We start from the raw sequence: 20777 nt of genomic DNA, 5'->3' as shown, positions 1-20777 counted from the left end.
GGGGGGGGGGGTTAATTCTTGTTATTAATATCAGAATGGACTTCCCCTTTAAGGATTTGATTTGCCTTTAAAATGAAAGAATGTTGATCATACCTTCAGGAATTGATTGCTCAGTTTCTCCTCCTCCTTCACCTTGAGTTGTAATAGGTTCAAATATCTCTTCTTTGTCTTCTTGCTTTATGGTGGCATAGACCATTTCTATAAGAAAAGGAAATCAAGAAGAAATGTTCAACATCATTCTTTAGCTGTGCATTTGCTAATTATTGGAGGATTTTGAACTATTTGTCATCACTTTTTTCAGACCATGTCAATTCTTGTGGTGCAACTTGATGTTCAAGATATTAAACTGGAACATAGAGAAAATGCTATTTACTTATTAAGTTGTTTCCTTCCTTCTGAATATAGGCTTAGTTATCATGCCTTAAATTTTAGTCTTTTACAAGCCAACCTCAACAATGAATTACGAATTCATTCAAAACAAAAAACAGGGCAGGGTTTCACGAAACTGTACTAAGTAGAGCTTTGTTACACAACCCATCAAAATGTGTGGACTGATTATAACGCATACATGTTTTTCAATTGGTTGTCGGTGAACTTGTACTGTTGACAATTTTGTGAAACGATACCCCAGTAGCCAATACCATCAATACTATTGGGCAAGAAGGGATTACACCACACAGCGAGGTCACTGACAGGTGGCTATCTCATTAACTCAGCTCTCAACTAACATAAGAAAAAGAGGATCATGGGGGACCAACAGGCACCGATTGGGGAATTTTCTATATAGAGGGAGCAAGTAGCTACAAGTAGGACAGTGGGGCTTTAAAGGTAATACAAAGTTTTGGTATGGGGTCTTGAAAATATTTGAAGCATATGCGATCCTACAATATTCAGAGATTGTTGTTGCGGTTGAAATCGAGTCTAAAGTGATGAAATTGAAATTGTAAATAATAAACTCTTTATGCTGCATAGCTCTCTCTCAAGGTCAAGATTTTAATTTAGCATAACAAAAATGTTTCTTGACTAAAATCGACCGATCAGTTATTCCCGTTTGGAAAATATATATCACAACTGCATATTCTGAGATTTTCATGGTGGCAGCTAATATTGGATGGCCGTAATAGGCGCTATTTGAAATTTATCAAAATTTACTGGGAGCACTGGTAAATTTTGATATTCAATTTTTCTCAAAAGCAGAAGTGTTTAGGGGCTATATTTTCTAGTGCTTATAATACATCCTCAGGGGCATCCAAATATATCAAAATTTTAAAGAATAGCTATCCAGCCATTTTCAAAAATTCCCAAAGCTTTGTATTACCTTTAACTAATTTACTTCCGTGTCAGGTCCACAAGGGGTTTTAACAAATTTAGTAACAGATTAATGTTCATTCCCACCAAAAACCATTCAATAATATGAGGTACAAAATTTGTTTGAAATGCTTTAAAATAAGGATTGCACCAGAGTGCATTTATGCATTTATGCATGCATCAGTAGGCTACATACTCCTTTCATGTTCCAATTTTACATTTTGATTTGTTTTGTTTTGTTTTTATTTAAATTTTTTGTTGACCACTTTCAGGCCATTGTACAAAAGAATTCTCTTGATAACTTCATGATACCTTGTTCAGTCGATGGGTCTTGTCCTTCTGCACTTGAGAGGGATTCAAACATGTCTGTGTCAACTTCTTGTTTGATGGTGAATACCAGACCTGTTATGAACAAAGTAAAGATATTTTTACATCATCTGAGAAGGAAAATTTGATCTGGTTACTTATTATTGGCTATAAAGAGAGGAATGAATTTTATAGCAAAATAAAAGGTGATATGCCAATAACTCCCAAGAATGAATGTCATGGTATGAAACAGAGGGAAAAGATCATTGAAGGACACCTATCAATGTATGCAATTAGATCAATAATATGGATATTTTCTTTCTTTTTTTTTAATTGGATTTTGCAAGCATTTTCTAGTTGGCTCAAACAATTTAAGGTTTGATTTTCCTTTAAAGTGATACTCAGCCCTGATAGCAAACAACTCTAAAAGAAAGTAGACAAATCTGAGAAGCAGACTGGTGACAGTTTGGAAGAAATTGGAAACAACTTTCGAGAAAAAAATTAGAGAACCTGTAATATTATGTTATACAAAATATATTTTTAGTAGTGCGCCAAAGGAGAAGGAGCTTAAGAGAAAAACTCTCGTAACCAAATAGCCAAATTTTGAGATTTGCATGGACTTAGTGATATCATACTTTAAACACTCATAACTTTCTTATTTCTTCTACGAGGTTGTTCTAACTTTCACCAATCCAATTATCCAATTGTTTTGCTTTCTCTCAGAGCAATTTGCTATCAATGTCTGATTTTCCTTCAAGAACCTATAGCATACCCCCATGAGTTACAAGCTGACCCTCATATCTGAATGTTTGATTTTCCTTCAAGAACCTATAGCATACCATCATGAGTTACAAACTGACCCTCATATCTCAATGTTTGATATTCCTTCAAAAACCTATAGCATACCGTCATGAGTTACAAGCTGACCCTCATCTCTCAATTTTTGATTTTCCTTCAAGAACCTATAGCATACCGTCATGAGTTACAAGCTGACCCTCATATCTCAATCCTTCTGAACCTGGAATGGAAAGACACGTCTCCTCCTTCTCAAATTCTCCCTCCGTCTTGATTCTGATGTTTCCTGTACATGTCAAAATAAAAATCATTAAATTCTTGATCACTACACTTATCATTTCTAAAATACAGAGTGAAGTGGATACTTATGTTATTGATGAATATGTAAATTGTGTTTTTGAATATTTATGTATTATGCATCTGTTTAGAGGTTGTATTGGTGCAAATACACACTCTTGATTCTGAGCTAGTGAATCGACTTGTTTTTAATAAATCTTACTAATTTGTTTTCTTCTTCATGATTTGATGTGTAAGGTGAGAGAATGAACGTTGTATATAAGAGATGCATTGTAGTGGGCTCTCACTGGGGAATTTGACACCATTTGGGCATTTACCCAATAATAAGTGTTGTCAATCACCTTCAGTTTTATCAGCAACAGGCCTTATGTAATGCTCTGCTTATTCCACCCATCCTTATATGGTAAAGCCATTATCTTACATATTTTACATTCTCTGAAAGACTAGGGGTAGGGGTATTTTTTGATGGAACTACGATTTGCTGTATGCAAGACTTGTACACCCATCAATGGTACTTCCACCAAGCCTGGTGTCAAGTCTGGTGTCAGCGAAATATGACCTTCTGCACATGGAAAATGCCAGCAATCTCCCTTTAAATTTTCAATTGCACATGCCTAACATTCGTGAATCACAATACTTTGTTCAGTGTATTGAATAAAGCTATAATATTATTTTTTTAATCAGTGCAGAGACTAAATTATCTGTATACCGTAATTAACGTTGTATAAACCGCCCTCGTGTATTAACCGCACCCCTCTTTTTCGCCCTAAAAAAATAAGAAAAAAAAAAATTGCAGACTTTTTTTTTTTGCCGACTTAAAAAACAGTAGAGGACCTAGGATAGAACCTTGTGGTACATGTACGCCGTGTAATAGAAGGAAAATTGGAGGAATTATTTTTATCAACTACATATTGAAATCTATCAGAAAGATTACTTTCAAACCAAGATGACAGACAAATTTGAGTGTTATTCTAGTTTCCGAGTGGTGAGTCAACACACCGATTACTGAGCTGGGAGACATTGCCAGGCATTGCGCCAGGTGGAGGGGCATAAATCGAAACTTTAATTTTTTTTTTTTTGGGTGTACCGTGTATAAACCGCACAAAAAGGTGCGGTTAATACACCGTTAATTACAGTAGGCCTATTTACTGTATCCTTATAATTCTTCTTTTGTTTTGAGAGAGAGCCTTCCTAACTATTTTATCTAAAGGTGTAAGGGATCACCTCAATTTCCTGTTTTTGCACAACTCATGTTCTAGCTAAAGGTACCATCTATAAGGTCCAGCTCCTTTTTAAGGTGTTTAAAGTTTTTCAGACTTGCAATAGGTCTACTCTTCACACCTTGAAATTTTAATGTTTAACGTTATGCTTCATGAATATAAACAAACTTCATTCTCAAAGCAACACAAACAAAAAATAAAAGAAATCACACCCACTGGGGCATTTATTTCAAGATAAGATGAGAAAGAGCATACATATATATACTGAACTCAATTATCATTGAAACACTCCATACCTTCATCATGTTCCTGTGATGACTGAAGAGTTCCCCCTCCTCCATCTGTACTTGAGACAGACGTCCAACACGCATGCTTCGTCGCCATGTTATCTGTGAAACAATATGAATTATCATTATCTATATGCTTGAGTTTTTTTTATGTGCATGTTTTTCTGGAAACCCCCCCCCCCCCCCCCCCCTTTTGAGTTTTGATTTTTTTTTTGATTTTTTTTAAATAAAAACAATATTTAAAAAATATTTTTAAAATCCTAATGGATGACCTAAAAAAGATTACCTTACCCCCCCCCCCCCCCCCCCCCCATCGGTCAAATTTTCATAATTTGGGCCCCCCCCCCCCCCAAAAAAAAAAAATATGTCCTCTTGAACCCCTCTTGCAATGAACCTCTCACATACAAAGAGAATGAGCAGTGGCTTATTTCTTAACATGCTATGGCTACATGTATGTTCAGACGGTGGCTTGCTAGTGGGCGTAAGTTAATCCCTGCAGCAGTACATATCTCATGAATATTTGACTTACCTACACCATTAGTTGTCCACACCCTCTTACTCGGACCAACTTGCCAGGATTAAGTTAACACGACATTCCACCGACCCGTTGTTACTCAGCGTAACTTCCATAAGTCAGGGGCGGATCCAGGATTTGATTCTACTACTAACCTATTACAGAAAGTTTGGGCAGGCTGCTGTCTACAAAACTCACAACAAACATCAAATCCAGAGACAGATTTCAGATAACCTAGATGTTTACAAAGGGGGTCGTCTCAGAACTCTAAAAATATCTTGATCAAAACGGCGATTTTAACATTGTTTCCATGGTAACACTTTTGAGAATTGACCCCCCCCCCCCCCCCGAGGGATAATTAGTTCAAGTCGTAAGGAATATATTGATGTGCTTATTTTTTTGCTAGCCCCAAGGGATAACATACGATTTAAGTTTGAAAATACCCTTCCCCCACTTTTTACATATCGCCTATAAATGCAGCTGTTGAGCGAAAATTATAACTCGGCGTGTACCACGTTTTTTGCCCATTCTGGACCAAAATTGGATGAATATTGCCTAGATTTCGGTGGACCGTATCTTTTGATAGAGACATCGGTGAGTCTTGAAATTTGAAATGTATCATCTGAATAGACAAACCAATTATCCAACCATAATGGGACAAAGGGAAAATTGAAAAATCGTTCAGACACCCTATGTTTAGATCTAGCCAAAATCTGACTTGGATGACGAGCGCACAAATCGTAGGCGAAGAAGCCTTACGCCCGGGTATTGGCCTCCCTATTTTAAAGATAACAGGATCGAGTGTAGTAATGAAGCCAAATTGGATATGATGAAAACGTGAACTGGTGAAAAGTGAAAAACCCCATAGCATCTCACTCATCTCTGTTTGGCCACTCTCCCCTCACAGTACCCATAGGACGTTCTTCAGTCTATGTAAAGAGGTGGTCAGAGGAGCCAGATGCAATTTCAGCGGAACCGTCGATATCATTCAAAAACTGACTCTTTCTTCTTCTTCTTCCTGAAAAGTGCAGGCTTCATGAAATGAAGATAACGCTATGTGGAATGATGCGCGCACAGTCAATAGTACGCAGACAAGACTTCTGGTGCAGGTATGTACATTGTATAGTGATGTGAGGTTAATAAGTAGCTCGTCTGCATGCAAGACGGTGCCATCCTTCAATGCCACTTTGAAGGCATCGTGTGAGCCTTTGTTGGGTCTTTCTTCAGAGAGTTCCATTCTTTGCTGGTGCGGTGAAAGAAGGAGGAAAAGTACACTTGGGAGCTGCAGTACAGAGTCCAGAAACGTGAGCCATGACCTCTTGTGATGGACTTAGATTCAGTGAGATGTTGTTTCCACTTGATATCTACCAGGTCCCAGCGGATTCTGTAAAGCATACATAGCAAGTCGACTCTGACAGCGCCTACTCTGGAGAGTTGGCCATTGTAGATCCTTCAGTAAGGCTGTTACGCTTGATCTGCGGTCTGCAGTTGTTGCACACTCCACCATTGGTCTCACATAGGTCTTGTTTGTTGCCTCTTTAATCTTGCGGCTACAGTTGTTGAAGTTGGGTTGGAGAAGAGCTTGAATGGAGTTAGCCTTCTTGGTGGTGATGTCAACATGTATGTTGAAGGACAGCTTTTTGTCCTTCAACACTCTTGGCAGAGTGAACTTCATCAAGGATTAATCCATGGATGGAGTAAGTTGAAGAAGTAGGTTTGCACTTGTTATACAGACAACTTGGCACTTGGAAGGATGGAACTCCATTAGCCACTTTCTTTCCCACTTCTGCAAGGCATCTTAGTCGTCCTGAAGTAGTGCAGCATCCTGAGGTGATGTGATTCTCTTGTAGACCGCACAGCCATCAGCAAATAGTCTTGCTGTGGAGCTCTTAACGCACTCTGGGAGATCGTTAATGTGCGCCAGGAAGAGAAGTGGTCCCAGGACGCTGCCTTGCATCTGCCTATGGGCCTATGGGCTGACTTGGCTGTCTACCAGAACTTGTTGAGTTCATTGACTAAGGAAGTCCTTGACCCAAAGCACATAGAACTTTAGCTTACAATTAGCTTATGCACAGATCGTTCATCCGATCTCAGCCTCATATTCGTAAGTTGGCGCCTAGCCTAGCCGACACGGGCCCTTCAGATTGGCTATCGCTGTTCTCCATCCACTCAATGCTATACGATATTTGTGCGAGGAGCAACCTTGCAATTTACCGGGGTTTTTTAACGGTATACCAAAATTATGATATTTCAGTCAAACCCTCTATTTGTTATGATTTTTTCAATTAAGTATTTCACTTAAGTATGTCACTTAATTTTAGGTTTACTTAACTATTTTCGTCATATTTAAGATACAAACTGGAATTTTTCCTGAGACGTTCCTTGATTTTTCTATTTTATATGCAATGCCGTGTGTGCGTCAGTTATGTGTGAATTGCGTCACTTGTTTAAAGCAGGACGTGTCAAAATCTCTGTGGTGTGACCAGGGCTTAAATTAATCCAAGGCTACCAAGGTCATGGCCTTGGATGCCCCTTTGATTGGCCTCAATACCCCTCTCATTGGCCTTGGAGATTTTTTGTGCCCTTTCCAATTCTTCCTATTTGTGCTGTAATATAGGAATGTGCCCTACAGAAAAGTGGCCTTGCCCTAAAAATATTGAAATTTAAGGCCTGTGTGACATAATATTACGTATTGACTTTGCCATTGAACTTAAATTCGAAGCCACTCGGGCAGATCGGCCAATGAGAGCACATAAAATCACTGTACAGCGCTCAATGCGCAAGTTCTTCGTGCAAAGTAGAGTTGTACCACATAGTGACATACACCATACTATAATACCACTCCAGCCAAGCATAGAGAGTCAATGCTAATGCGTATTGACGGTTGACCTCTAGCACTGCACTACGTGTTAATATAGGCAGCATTTGAACACATGAATAGTCAATACACTCATATTAAACACACAGATGCACACAATCATTCCGATGCGGCTGATCGGCAAGTTTGACAGTGGACTCACAATTTCAACTTTTAAATTATTCTTTCTAACATCGGAAAGTTGAAAAAATTGTATTTTACTTATCAATTGTCACTAAAGTACCGATTTTTAGTGAAATCAGCTGAGTTTTGTGAGTGGTGTTTGAAATGTTTGAAATTCAATAGCACAGCTTTTAATACACAGCCAGGATATAGATCTAGCAATGCACCTATGTGTGACTATTACTAGTGCTCCAGCTTGTGTAGGAGCAATCTGCGGGAGACCTTGTCAAAGGCTTTGCTGAAGTCCAGGAACTTTTTCTTGCACCACGTTAATAGCATTGCACCTAGAGAAATAACCATCTGATATGGGTCATTTCTTTAATAAAACTGACATTTGTTGACATTTCCAATATACAGACGGTACTTCAGAGGTCTCGCACCGAGGAGGTAATCTGGCCAACTATTCATACCACTTTGTGACAGAAACTTTCTTCCCCGATTTTCACCATTGAGATCTAATTTTCTGATTTATAAATCAGATATAAAATAGGTATATTGTTCTCCTATTTACACTAAATATTTTTAGATGACCTATTATACAAATGCGAAATTTACGGACTTATCCAATTTTTTTCTCCGAACCGTGAAACGTATCGTTCATCCGTTCAAACTAGTAATCTACGACCTGACCCGGCCGATATATTTCCGGGTCAACGTACCAAAACATAGCAAATGGCCAATCAGAGCACTCGTTTCGTATTGGGTTTATGAATATGCATATATCACTGGGTTGACTCGTACGTAGCTATTGGACGTTCGAAAAGAAAAAATGAATATTCATCAACTAAAACCAAGATGGATGACAACAAATCATGTCGACTACGAGACTTTCTCAGATTAATCATTAATTTAGGATATAAATTAGCAAGCTATCGTAAGTCAAAGCCATATTTGTTTATTTTTTTATATTTTAATAATCCTATCGTAATATTGCAAAGTGCATTTAGGTCTATGACTATGAGGATGTAAAGAGTGAAAATCTTGTTGCATATCTCATTCATCGCGGTCCGGCCGAACCGAACCATTTGTTCCACTCAGCTATAGATCTAGGCCGTACTTCAGTCTATGTATATAGAGGCGGTCAGAGGAGCCAGATGCAATCTCAGCGGAACAACCGTCGATATCAGATTCAGAGACTGAAGCTTTCGGTCTACATTGCACCACACACACACATCATCAGATTCTTCAACTAATGAACTAGGGTCTACCGTACTGTGAACATGGTGAAGGAGGTAAACTTAATCCAAAGAAGAAGTCCAGTAGACCATCAGTCTGCCCTTTCTCTTCGATTCCCTTGGCCAGATCGTCAATGGTCAGTATAAGCTGAGCACATACGCCTCTGTCTGAACCCAATTCGGTCTAGGCCTACATGTAGCTCAGCTCAGGCCCTTCTAGCTTCTCCGGTCCAGCTCCAACGTGATGTTGAGCAAGCGGGACTGAAGCTGAAGCAAAATCTTCTAAAGAAGTTGGCTGAGCTGAGCTGTGGCTGCAGCTCAATCTTGGACCTTTCCAGGAGTAGAAACTCTACTTAATGCCACTGAGGCTGAATACAGTACGTTTATTTTGCACTTACCTGCTCTCTCAGCTGAGTCACCTCTGGCTTCTGGGCATTTATGTTAATAAAGGAAATACGGGCATCCTAAAACGCTACTTGAAGTTGAATCCGCTTGCTCAATGAAACTGATCGAGGAGGCTATAGCGCTAGCCACCGATAATTATGAGCTGGCCTAGGCGGCCTGATGCAATATCGAATAGGAAAAGAAAAAACTGTGCACGTCGCGCGCGCGCGGCTGACGGTAACGGCCACCTAACATTGAAATATAAATGGCTAGTAGTAGGGTGTCTGAACGATTTTTCAATTTTCAATTTGGGATCGTTTTTCACCATTTTTGTTTGATATTGGAATAACAAATGTAATCAGAATAATACCTTTCAAATTTCAAGACTCACCGATGTTTCTATCAAAAGATACAGCCCCTCAAAAATTGTGCAATATTCATAGCATTTTGGTCAGAATGGACAGAAAAGTGGTTCACGCAGAGTTATAATTTCTGCTCAAAAGCTGCACAGCTAATGCACAGCACGATATGCAAAGTGTGGAGCAAGGGTATTTTCAAACTGTTGTAACAAATGATCCCTTGGGACTAGAGAAAAAATAAGTGCATGGATATATTCTTTACAGCTGGCCCAACTTATCCCTCGGGGGAGCAGTTCGTGAAATTGGTAAATCTCCGAGTTACCATGGAAACGATGTTTAAATCGCTGTTTTGAGCAAGATATTTTTAGAATTCCGGGGGTGGCCCCCTATGGGGAATATGGAGAAAAACCTGCTCTTTCATATGACACCACATTTATTGAGTTTCACCTTCAGGATCATTTGTTATAAAGGTTTGAATTTCAAATTTTTCATAAAACCATTGACCAATTTTGCTTGGTCGCGCAATGCATGTAGACCACATAGGGATGTGTGCAATCTCTATGGGAAAGATTTTAGCACACAACATCGGGTGCGCGATCAGACACCCTACTAGTAGTCTACACCAATTTAAAGCTGATATCTTACGCTTTGCTCTCATATAGATCTAGGTCACCGAATTTTTTTGGCTGGGTCTTATTGTTTCAGATTGAATGTGGCTCAAACTGGCATATCGGAAGGCTTATTTGCACTATACAGAAAATAATGGCCAAAATGCGTTTCCAACTTTGCTGAAGGCTGTTAAAACTATCGTATGACATTTTAAATAAATAATGGGCTACACCAATTTAAAGCTGAGATCTTACTCTTTCCTCTCATATAGATTACATGCCGAAACCTTTTGTCTGGGTCTTATTGTTTCAGATTGAATTTAGAGCTTCAACCCCGGCTTTAACCCGCCAGCATCTGTACAACTCCGCGCATTACAGATTATTGTGGCCAAAATGCATATTGAACTTTGAAGCTAGGCTGGTAAAACTAGTCTATCATATGACATTTTAAATAATTAATGGCCTACACCAATTTAAAAATGAGGTCTAACTTTTTACTCTCATACAGATTACATGAAGAAACCTTTTTGTCTGGGTCTTATTGTTTCAGATTGAATAGGACTCAAACTGGCATATCGGAAGGCTTATATCCGCAATATTAATTAGATCTATGGCCAAAATGCGTTTTCAACTTTGAAGGCTGTTCAAATATACCAACAAACTGCGTAACTCGGACTTTCGAAAACCTTGTATGCCCTGAAAAAGGATCTAGGGGGCACAGGGGGCACGTGCCCCCCCCCCCCCCCCAAAAAAAAAAATAGTGCTCAAATTTGTCCATACATCTTGGGTTACATAATGAAATGTCAAGATTACAGTTATAAAAACAGATTACAAACTTATTGCTACATGCATCTCTTTAAGACTGAAAAAGGTTTTGCCGACCATTAATAAGTTTGTTTGTTTGATTGATTTTATTTCTGCGTTCAAAAATATACAAATTCAAAGTCAAAGTACAAAATTTCGACCAATCACAAATACAATGAATAAAATGTTTACAAAAGCAATTAAATAAAAAAATCATGTAGGCCTACAATTATATCATTCGATAAACAGTGTACGAAGCATTCAATGAGATAAGAAATATGAAATATTTTCAATAAATTAGAGAGGTAATTTAGAACGCAGGAGACCACCATCGTGAGCGGTTAGGCTGAAGATGGATGGCGGCCTCATAAAAAGAATTGGCGACATAACTCTCTTCGGAAAACTGAGTGATCAAGTGGGTGCGGTGCAAGTGCAGGTGCATGCAGTGAGCAGTACGTTGCATGATAAAGAATAAAATAAGTCACGGTTTTGTTATATACTAATTTAAAGAGAGAGGAGCATACGATTGTATTATTTGTTGTTTAAGTGTAGCTTTTAAGGAGTAGATGGTTGAACAAGACTTTATGTTGTCGGGAAAATTATTCCAAATGTCCGGGCCAGAATGTCTAACAGATTTGTGAGTTATTGATAATTTGGGGTTTGTAAGATGGAAGTTTCCAGATATAATATGCGAGTAGAGTATGCATGAACGGAACTATTAAACCTAAACATGTTATCAAAGGATGGTGGAAGCAGATTATTAATGTATTTAAACATAACTGCTACTTGAGTAGTGTTCAGACCCGCCCCCCCCCCCCCCCCCCACTCAGAGGTCGGAATGACCGCATGCGTGTTGCCAAAATGTCCGGTAAAGGGGTACTTTTCGTGCGACAAAGTCCGGCCCGAGAATTGTAAAAAAAGGGGTCTATTTGAATTTTCACCGGGAGATTTCTTTAAAAAGGGGGTGTTTTTCTTTTTTTCTCTCATCTCTTTGGACTCATGAGAAATTATTCCGAATTTAGGGGGGTACATTGAGCATTTTTCCTGATTTAGGGGGGTCTCCAAGGCAGGAAAAGCTCGCGAAAAGCCCGCGAAAGGGGGGTTCGGAAATGTTGGCAGTCCTCAGATAGGGGGTGCTTTCAAAAAGAGGGTACGAGCATATGCGTACCCTAAATAACACTGAGTGGGGGGGGGGCCGGGTGTTCAGATCGAAATTTTTTAGTGTTTTAAGTTTATAGAATAAAGGATCAGTGTGAGCTAAGAAATGCGAACCCCAGGCTGTACAAATACGTATGGCTTTCTTTTGCAGTTTGAAAATATAATTAATTTTTGTCGAACCACAATTTGCCCATACACTATTACAATATGTTATATACGGGAGAACTAGCGAATTATATTATAGTAGGAATAAGGTTGCATGGGGTAGAAGAAACTTTAGCTTGGAGATTACTCCAATACTTTTGGAAATGCACATTAAATGTAACTTGGTGTAAATGATCATTCCAAGTCAAGGTTTCATCTATAAGAACTCCCAAAAACTTGGACTTAGTTTTCTTCTCTAGTAGCATACCATCGATTTTAATATATATAGGTGTTTCTGTATTATGAGAATGATGTTTAAAATACATGAAATGAGTCTTTTTTGTATTAAGTGAAAGTTTATTGGATTTAAACCAATCTGATACTTTGTTAATTTCATAATTCAAAGTATTGTTTAACGAATTAAGGTCTTTATGGGAATAAAAGATGTTTGTATCATCGGCAAATAAGATAAAAGAAAGAAGGGGGGAAGTATTGATAATATCATTTACATGAAGAAGAAATAACAGTGGACCTAAGATGGAGCCTTGAGGAACACCGCATTGAATTAAAAGAGGATCAGAATCATAACTATTAAATGTAACATATTGTCTTCTGTTTGTTAAATAATCTTTAAACCATAAGAGTGGCTGACCCCGAATTCCATAATGACTGAGTTTGGAGAGTAGAATAGCGTGATTGAGCGTATCGAATGCTTTACTCAAGTCACAGAATATACCTATAACATGCTCTTTGTTATATGGCACTTGTAATTTTGTCATAAATTTGAATTAATGCTAAGTCAGTTGAGTAATTTTTTCTGAAGCCATATTGATTTGAATTGAGTATTTTGTGTTTAGTGATAAATTTGTGTAGCCTATTATGAACCATTTTTTTCTAAGACTTTGGATATTACTTGGAAGTAGGGAAATTGGACGATAGTTACTAATTTCGTGAGGATCATCTTTTTTGAGAATGGGGTTGACTTTAGCTATTTTTAATAGATCAGGGAAAACACCTTGCGATAACGAGTGATTAAATATGTGAGTTAAAGGCTTTGCAAGTGGATACATTATTTCTTTTAGGAGAAACATACTTATTTTATCAAAACCGTGAGATTTTGAGTTGTTGGGTAATGTTAATAATTTCGCTAGGATTTGTCGGATTTAAAAAGAGAGACTCTTGGTTTTGATTGGAAAGATAGTCTTTAAAGTGAGCGTGAGTTCTATTAATTTTGCCGGCGAGTTCAGGGCCTATAAATATTCGTAAAAAATGAGTTAAATGAATTTGCATGAAGACTAGGATCATGTATTTTAGTGCCATTTAATGTGATATTATCCGTGGGTGGGGGATTCGTTTTTTTTTTCCCATAACCTCTTTGATAATTTTCCAAGTTGCAGTAGTGTTTGAACTGGCCCTTTTTATTCTATTAGAAAAATGCAATCTACGGGATGTACAGATTAGTTTTGTTAATTTGTTTCGATAAATGTTATATGTGTTTAGGTTAGTGTCAGTTGGATTGCGTAAATGTAATTTGTAGAGGCGATTGCGTGTTTGTATTGATTTCAATAAACCTTTCGTTATCCAAGGATTCCGGGGTTTATTTCGCTTATAACTCATTTTGCCTAAAGGAATATTCTTTTCATAATAATATTGCAATTTGTAACTAAAATGTTTATATGCAGTATTGGCATCATTTACATTATATACCTCAGCCCATCCCTCGAAAAATAAATCCTGTAACGAACAGTTTTTTTACGTTTTTTTACGTGAAATTTATTGGAGAAAATGTTCGGACTGCTTTGGAAACGATAGAATTCTCAAATAAAACAAATAAGTCTAGCCTGCATAGGCGCCGGAAGTGTGTGTGTGGGGGGGGGGCACTCGCCCCCAACCAAAAAAGTGCGGGGGCGGGGGGGGGGGCAAAACGCCCCCCCCCCCTCCAAAAAAAAAGAAATGAAAAGCAGTTAGGGAGTAATGAAAGTTTGTATGTTTAACCCATGCAAAAGAATAATAACAACCTATTAAATCACATATACAATTCCATTCAAAGAAAAGGAAAGTTAACAGGAATTAAATTTCCTAAACATTCCGCATGCCACCTATATTTGTCAATGGAGGTTATTATAATAGCGATACGCGCATATCGTGGAAATATTGTGAGAGGATGGAAACTGAGCGTGTGTGTTTTTGTTATAGGGGTGACTAGACTTGAGCCTCTAGCTGGACGCTGGCGTACGGATGGGGGCCGGGGGACGGGGGGGGGGGGGTTATTTCTTATTCGATACCAGTAATTTACAAAATGTTGCTAAAATGACATGATTTTCCGGTATTTTTTCTCAATTTGTTTGTAAGTCATACCTTTTATGCGTTTGTTGGAAAATTAAAAATTCCCAAATTTACAGTCGGGCGAAAAATATGCTTATTTAGAAGCTTTCATGTCAGGGCCTGCAGAACGGCTGTGCTCGAGGGCTCGAACCCCCCCCCCCCCCCCCCCTCACTTTTTGAAAAACTTTGTTACAGAGAAAAAGAAAGAAAGAGAGAAAAAATATGTGACCTGCCAATGTCACAAATGAGGTATCAATGTATGCTCATCTCACCGTAATTAAATGCCTAAAACCCCAGAGCTTACGGGGGCTCTGCCCCCGGACCCCACTAAGGGCCCTAAGGCGGTCCCCTGGGTGCTAATCTGACCGTAGTTAAATACCTAAAACATTAGAGAGAGAAGACGATCATTGTACCGTTCTCGACTGTTAAGCTTTGAGGTTTTATTAAATTAATATAGAGAAAGAAGACGATTCGTAATACTATTGTCTGAATTTCAAAAATGTTCTTTGTCTGCTCCTTTTTTTTCCTACGTCCTCTAGCTTCCTTTTTTCTCCTCTTTTTTTTTTTTTTTTTTTTGGCCGGCGTTCTGGGGGAACCGCCCTCATCGCCCCCACCGTCCCCCCCCCCCACCCCTGCCTACGCCCCTGCGGTCAGATGAGCATATTTTGACACCTTTTCCACCCCGGAAGCTCAGGGGTTTTAGGCATCTAATTACGGTCAGATGAGCATTTTGTTATACCTTATTATTTTGTGACACTGGCAGGACACAATATGGCGTGGGTCCAGCGGGCGGAGCCCCCAGAAGCTCAGGGGTTTTAGGCATTAAATTACCGTCAGATGAGCATCCAGGGGTCCGCATAAGGGCCCTAGGTGGAATCTAAAGGGCAGAGCCCCCGGAAGCTGAGGGGTTTTAGGCATTAAATCACGGTCAGATGAGCATAGTTTGATACCTCATTTTTGTGTGACACTGCCAGTTAACACTATATATTCTTTCTTTCATGCTCTCTTTCTTTCTATTTCTCTTTAATATACTTTTTCAACAAAAGTTGGGGGGAGGCAGCTCGAGGCTTCCGATCCCCACCGTTTCGCGGGTCCTGACATGTAGGCAACTCAAAAAAGCATATTTCTTGCCTGACTGCATATTTAGGAATTTGTCATTTTCCAACAAACGCATAAAAAATTAAAATTTACTAAAAAGAGAGAAAAAATCTCGGAAATTGTGTCATTCCAGCATTATTTGTAAATCACCGTTATGGAATTAAACATCAACCACGTTCGAATTTTATTTCCCCCAAGTCCCCCCTCCCCTATCAGTACGCCAGTGCCCCCCCCCCCCCCGATCTACACTTTGTTTGCGGGAAAAATCGCAACTGATCTCCCCTGCCTTTCTCTTTTTTCCCCCTTTTCTCCTCTTTCCCTTCCCTTCCCTCTCTCGCTTTGAGGTTTGCTGGGGGGTATGGGGGAGGGGGGTAGGGGAGGCAAGGGCTTTTCGGCCCCCACCCCGATCCACACGTTGTCTGGGGGGGGGGGGTCTTCCTCTGTTTTGTTCCCTTTTTGCTCTCCTCTTTCCTTTTTTCCTTCCTTCCTTCTCTCTTTTTTTAGCCGTGGCGGGGGGAGGCAATAAGGGCCCTTTGCCCCCTCTCCGATTCACAACTTGTTGGTGGGAAAATTAAGTGCACAACGTACTTCTTTCAGAAAAACCCTTTTCACAATAGGAGCATTGATAAGGCTTTTCTCCACTGTGTGTTCTTAAATTTCTTATAAGGTTACTTCCGTGAGAAAAACCCTTATCACACTGGGAACATTTGAAAGTTTTCTCTCCAGTTTGTGTTCTAAGGTGGCTAGTACGCTCATTGTCGACCTGGTGTGTTTTCTGATGTAGTATAAGAGTGTTCTCATCTGTAAATGTCTTACTGAAATGTAAACACAGATGGGTCTTCTCTCCACTGCATGCTGTTAAATGTGGGTGTATATTGTCTTGTCCGTTGTCCAACTCTAGGGAGGAAAAGAAAGTAATTACATCCCTATCGAACAGAAGGTCAAGTTCTAGTATTAAAGTGTCGAAATCAAAATCACTGTAGAGTAAAGAAATATCACCAGGCGTATTCAGTCTGCCTAGATGCAGATTGATTAAAACCTTCAATACAGTCAACTTTGCATAATTACATCAATTTTGACAGGATACATTGAAATTTTCGATATGTGTGTAAGTCAAAGAAAATTTGACTTTTGCCCAAGTTGACTTTGACGGGACCAAGCAAAATGCATCTAATTCGATGATTTTTTATTTCTATTTAAGTCAAAATGAATTAAACCAAATCTGGTCCCAAACAGAACTCGGGAACTTGCCAGCAGTTTTTTTGATATTATAGTTTTTATCCAAACTCAGAAAATAAGAACGTTACCGTTATTTTTTTTTCACGTACACGGTATATGACTGCAGACTCCTGTTAAAACTTAGACAATAAAATTACTATCTACAAGAATATATTGCCAATAAGGAGGAAGAGAACTGCAAAATCAGTTTTTCATTATATCACAAACAAATTATTTTATGTAGCGCCCGTTGCAACAAAACTCAACTATCCCTTTATTTTAAAACCTAATTCAGCGTCAGAAAAATACAAAGTTGTGAAGGTGTTGATTTCTCGGAAAAGTATATTAGAAAACATGAAGTGAATATATAATAGTGAATTTCAAAGAAGATTTGGAAGAATTAATAAGGAAGCCAAATTCAAGCTATACACCTGATGATAAATAATGAGGCTGTTAGATTATATTGCACACCTTATAGTGCATTCCTATAAAATATATGCATGAAATTTAATTGGTAAGTCAATGGCTGAAGCATATATGCTTAGACATCACAAAATTTTTTGTTAAATCATTAAAAGGGAATTCCACCCTCATCTAAAGCTGGTTTTGCGGAAGCAGAAAAATGACAGAATCATCTCAGTGAAAGTTTGAGCAAAAAACAATCGAAAATAAGAAAGTTATGAATTTTTTAACGTGCAATCAAACATACACAAATTGGTAACTCTGTGACGTTTCTTTCAAGCTCCCCTCCCATTTACCCTGAACTAAAAAAAATTAAAAATATATATATACTTTCCCTCAAAAAAATTATCAATCTTACATTCACACTAAATGTAATTATTAACTATAGATGGAACTTTGACTGCAGGCAGTCGAAAATGACGCCTCTGTCATAGAGCAATTTTACAAACCAAAACAGAAGCAATTTTTCAAATTCAAGTTCAATTGTAATCCATTAAAAGGTTCTCAGAATATTGTGATTACCAGCAATTTCTCATATACATATATGACCCTATGATCTTTGACCAAATGACCCTAAAATCTAATCAGTTCATTGGCTTTGCAAGATATTCATGCCCTAAGTTTGATTGCAATCCATCCGTCAGTTCTAATGAGAATGCTTTGACAAGCCATTTTTGCATGCATAATGAGCCTCATGACATTTGACCTTCGACCTCATGACCCCAGAATGTACGCATTTCATTACATACATGTCTTGAGTTTGATGGTAATCCATCCATTGGTTCTAATGATAATGCAATCACAAGCTTTTTTTGCATACATAATGAGCCCTGTAACCTTTAACCTCGTAACCCAAAATCTAATTGATTCATTGGTTCTGCAAGATACATACATGACCTAAGTAGGGCAGGAATACAAAGATCAGTTCTTGAGATAATGCAATCACAAGCTATTTTTGCATACATAATGATCCCTGTGAACTTTGAACTTTGAACTTTGAGCTTGTGACCCTAAAATCTAATCAGTTCATTAGCTCTGCAAGATACAAGGATTGGCAGGAATCCATCAACCTGTTCTTAAGATAACGCGAATACGAGGACAGGACGTATGGGCAACCCAAAGACATAATGCCTTAGGATATTTCATAACTGAGGCATAAAAAACACATATGAAGAATCAGATGTGGTTTTAGATATGAATATTAATAACGTTATGGTACAAAAAAAGTTACACAAATTTTCTATTCGATCTCTGTGTAAAAGAAATATATTAAAAAACAGATAACACAAAACAGTTAGAACTAGATGGAACTTTGACTGCTCGCAGTCGAATATGATGCCTCCGCCATATAGAGCGATTTCACAAACCAAAACAGAAGCAATTTTTCAAATTCAAGTTTAATTGTAATCAAGTAACAGCTCCTCAGAATATGGTGATTGCAAGCTATTTTTCATATATATGTATGACCCTTTGAACTTTGACCTCATGACCCTAAAATCTAATCAGTTCATAGGCTCTGCAAGATACATACCCGATATATGTATAGTTTGATAGTAATCCAGCCATCAGTATTGACAATGCATTCACAAGGTAGTTTTGCATTAATAATGAGCCCCATGACCTTTGACCTCAGGACCCCAAAATCTAATCAGTTCATCGGCTCTGCAAGATACATATATGAACTAAGTTTGGCGGTAATACATCAATCGGTTCTTGAGATAACGCGATCACAAGCTATCTGTTCATACATAATGAGCCTTGTGACCGACCTCGTGACCCTAAAATCTAATCAATTCATGAGCTCTAACTGCAAGTTACATGTATACATGACCCGAATTTGGTGGTAATCCATTGCTTAAGATAATGTGATCACTAGGACGGGACGTGAGGACGGACGGACACCAGAAAACATAATGCCCCCGGCTACTTTGTAGCGGAGGCATAAAAATGGAAACTGGATCTGACTTCACAAGAACAAATTCCTGTACCACTATACCACTGCACCACCGCTTGAAATTACAATACAGTGGCAAAATCGTTTCACAATGCCACTTCTGACAACTTTAGATTCCAGATTACGAGAATTTCAGTTCAAACTCCTCCATCAAAGAATTTCTCCAAATCAATATTTGCACCGCAATGGTATAAAAAGTACACCAGTGTGCAATTTTGGTCAAACAAATATATGCAAACGTTCATTCATTTGTTCTTTACGTGTCCTGTTGTAAAAACATTCTGGAAAGACATCAGTAATTTGCTCTGTGAATTCAAATTATTTAGTTTTCCATTCTCAGTCACAAATATATGTTTTGGAGTTGAGAATAGTAACAAAATAATTAACACTTTTGCTGTTGTTAGGTATGGTCAACTCTTTATTTTTCGAAATAAATGCCCCCAAAATAACTTAAAATGTATACAGTTCAAGTTTTTTTCTCCAAAATATTTATTGAAAACAAATCTCATTCATATTAACAGTAGTACATGATAATAATAATAGTAATAATAACATGTTCGTATAGACATAGAATATGTATAATAAAAATATAGTGTAATAGTTAACTCATCAGCAATAAAAAAAAAAGTTAACAAAATATCTGCCATTTCTTATTATGAAGATCGAGACAATTTTTATTGAAAGCAATTATATGTTTCATATTTTCTAAATGTTTGAGAGCTCGTTGAAAAGAAGGAAATAGTGGAATAAGGTTTTGCATTTTACAAGTGAATATAAAATATTTTGCAAAAAGAAATAACTGTATTGACGAATTAAAAATTATTGATTATATTCTTAACATATATCATATCAGAATTAAAACGTATATTAATATTGAGAGGTTTTCCGCCTACCAGTATATGAGAATTCAGGCAAAGGGGTTGGGAAATAATTTCTTTGAATTTAACTGGGTTGTAGTACTTGTAGTGACTCCATGCAATCAATATATCATTCCAGAAAGGATCTGTGTATTTATTGAACATTAAATGATCAGATCGGAGATTGCCGCTGAAAACAATATCACCTCCCATACGTCTCAGAGAATGTGCAAAAAACATTTTCCATTTGCTTTTGTTTTCTTCATCTAAGTATCTCTTTATCCAAGTAACTTCATTGCACGGTTAAAAGATAATAAATGAGGCATTTTAAGGCCTCTTTCTTTATATTCATTGTAAAGCAAAGAGGGTCTAATTTTGTTCTTCTTATTACTCCATACAAATTTAAAGAGTACTCTCTGAAGTTCTGAAAAGAATGATAAAGGGGGATCAGGAAGAATACAAAG

General features: G+C 37.9%; 2 protein-coding genes across 6 annotated transcripts in view; both read right to left on the bottom strand.

Annotated features, from left to right (window-relative positions):
- The window catches only part of LOC105442645 (zinc finger protein OZF-like), a 37307-nt gene extending 27830 nt beyond the window's left edge, over positions 1-9477 (bottom strand). For all 5 annotated transcript variants that reach the window (XM_030994619.1, XM_030994618.1, XM_030994621.1 and 2 more), the window contains exons 1-5: positions 9341-9477; positions 4223-4315; positions 2588-2695; positions 1621-1710; positions 94-198 (exon numbers count right to left, since the gene is read on the bottom strand). In XM_030994619.1, coding sequence (XP_030850479.1) covers positions 94-198; positions 1621-1710; positions 2588-2695; positions 4223-4310 — 391 coding nt within the window. In that variant the 5' untranslated portion in view covers positions 4311-4315; positions 9341-9477. The remainder of the gene's footprint in view (positions 1-93; positions 199-1620; positions 1711-2587; positions 2696-4222; positions 4316-9340) is intronic.
- Positions 5440-7256, bottom strand: LOC115928047. The gene is made up of 2 exons (XM_030994622.1): positions 6532-7256; positions 5440-6372 (listed from the first exon to the last, which is right to left on the bottom strand). Exons 1-2 carry the CDS (start codon positions 6682-6684, stop codon positions 6064-6066), a joined length of 462 nt encoding a protein of 153 aa, XP_030850482.1. The 5' UTR covers positions 6685-7256; the 3' UTR covers positions 5440-6063.
- Positions 9478-20777: the final 11300 nt, after the last annotated feature.

The sequence above is a fragment of the Strongylocentrotus purpuratus genome, unplaced genomic scaffold (assembly GCF_000002235.5).
Source record: "Strongylocentrotus purpuratus isolate Spur 01 unplaced genomic scaffold, Spur_5.0 spur5_scaffold_21, whole genome shotgun sequence".
Classification (NCBI taxonomy): Eukaryota; Metazoa; Echinodermata; class Echinoidea; order Camarodonta; family Strongylocentrotidae; genus Strongylocentrotus; species Strongylocentrotus purpuratus.
The sequence above is the reverse complement of the archived record's forward strand: the minus strand, read 5'-3'. Positions and strand labels throughout refer to the sequence as shown.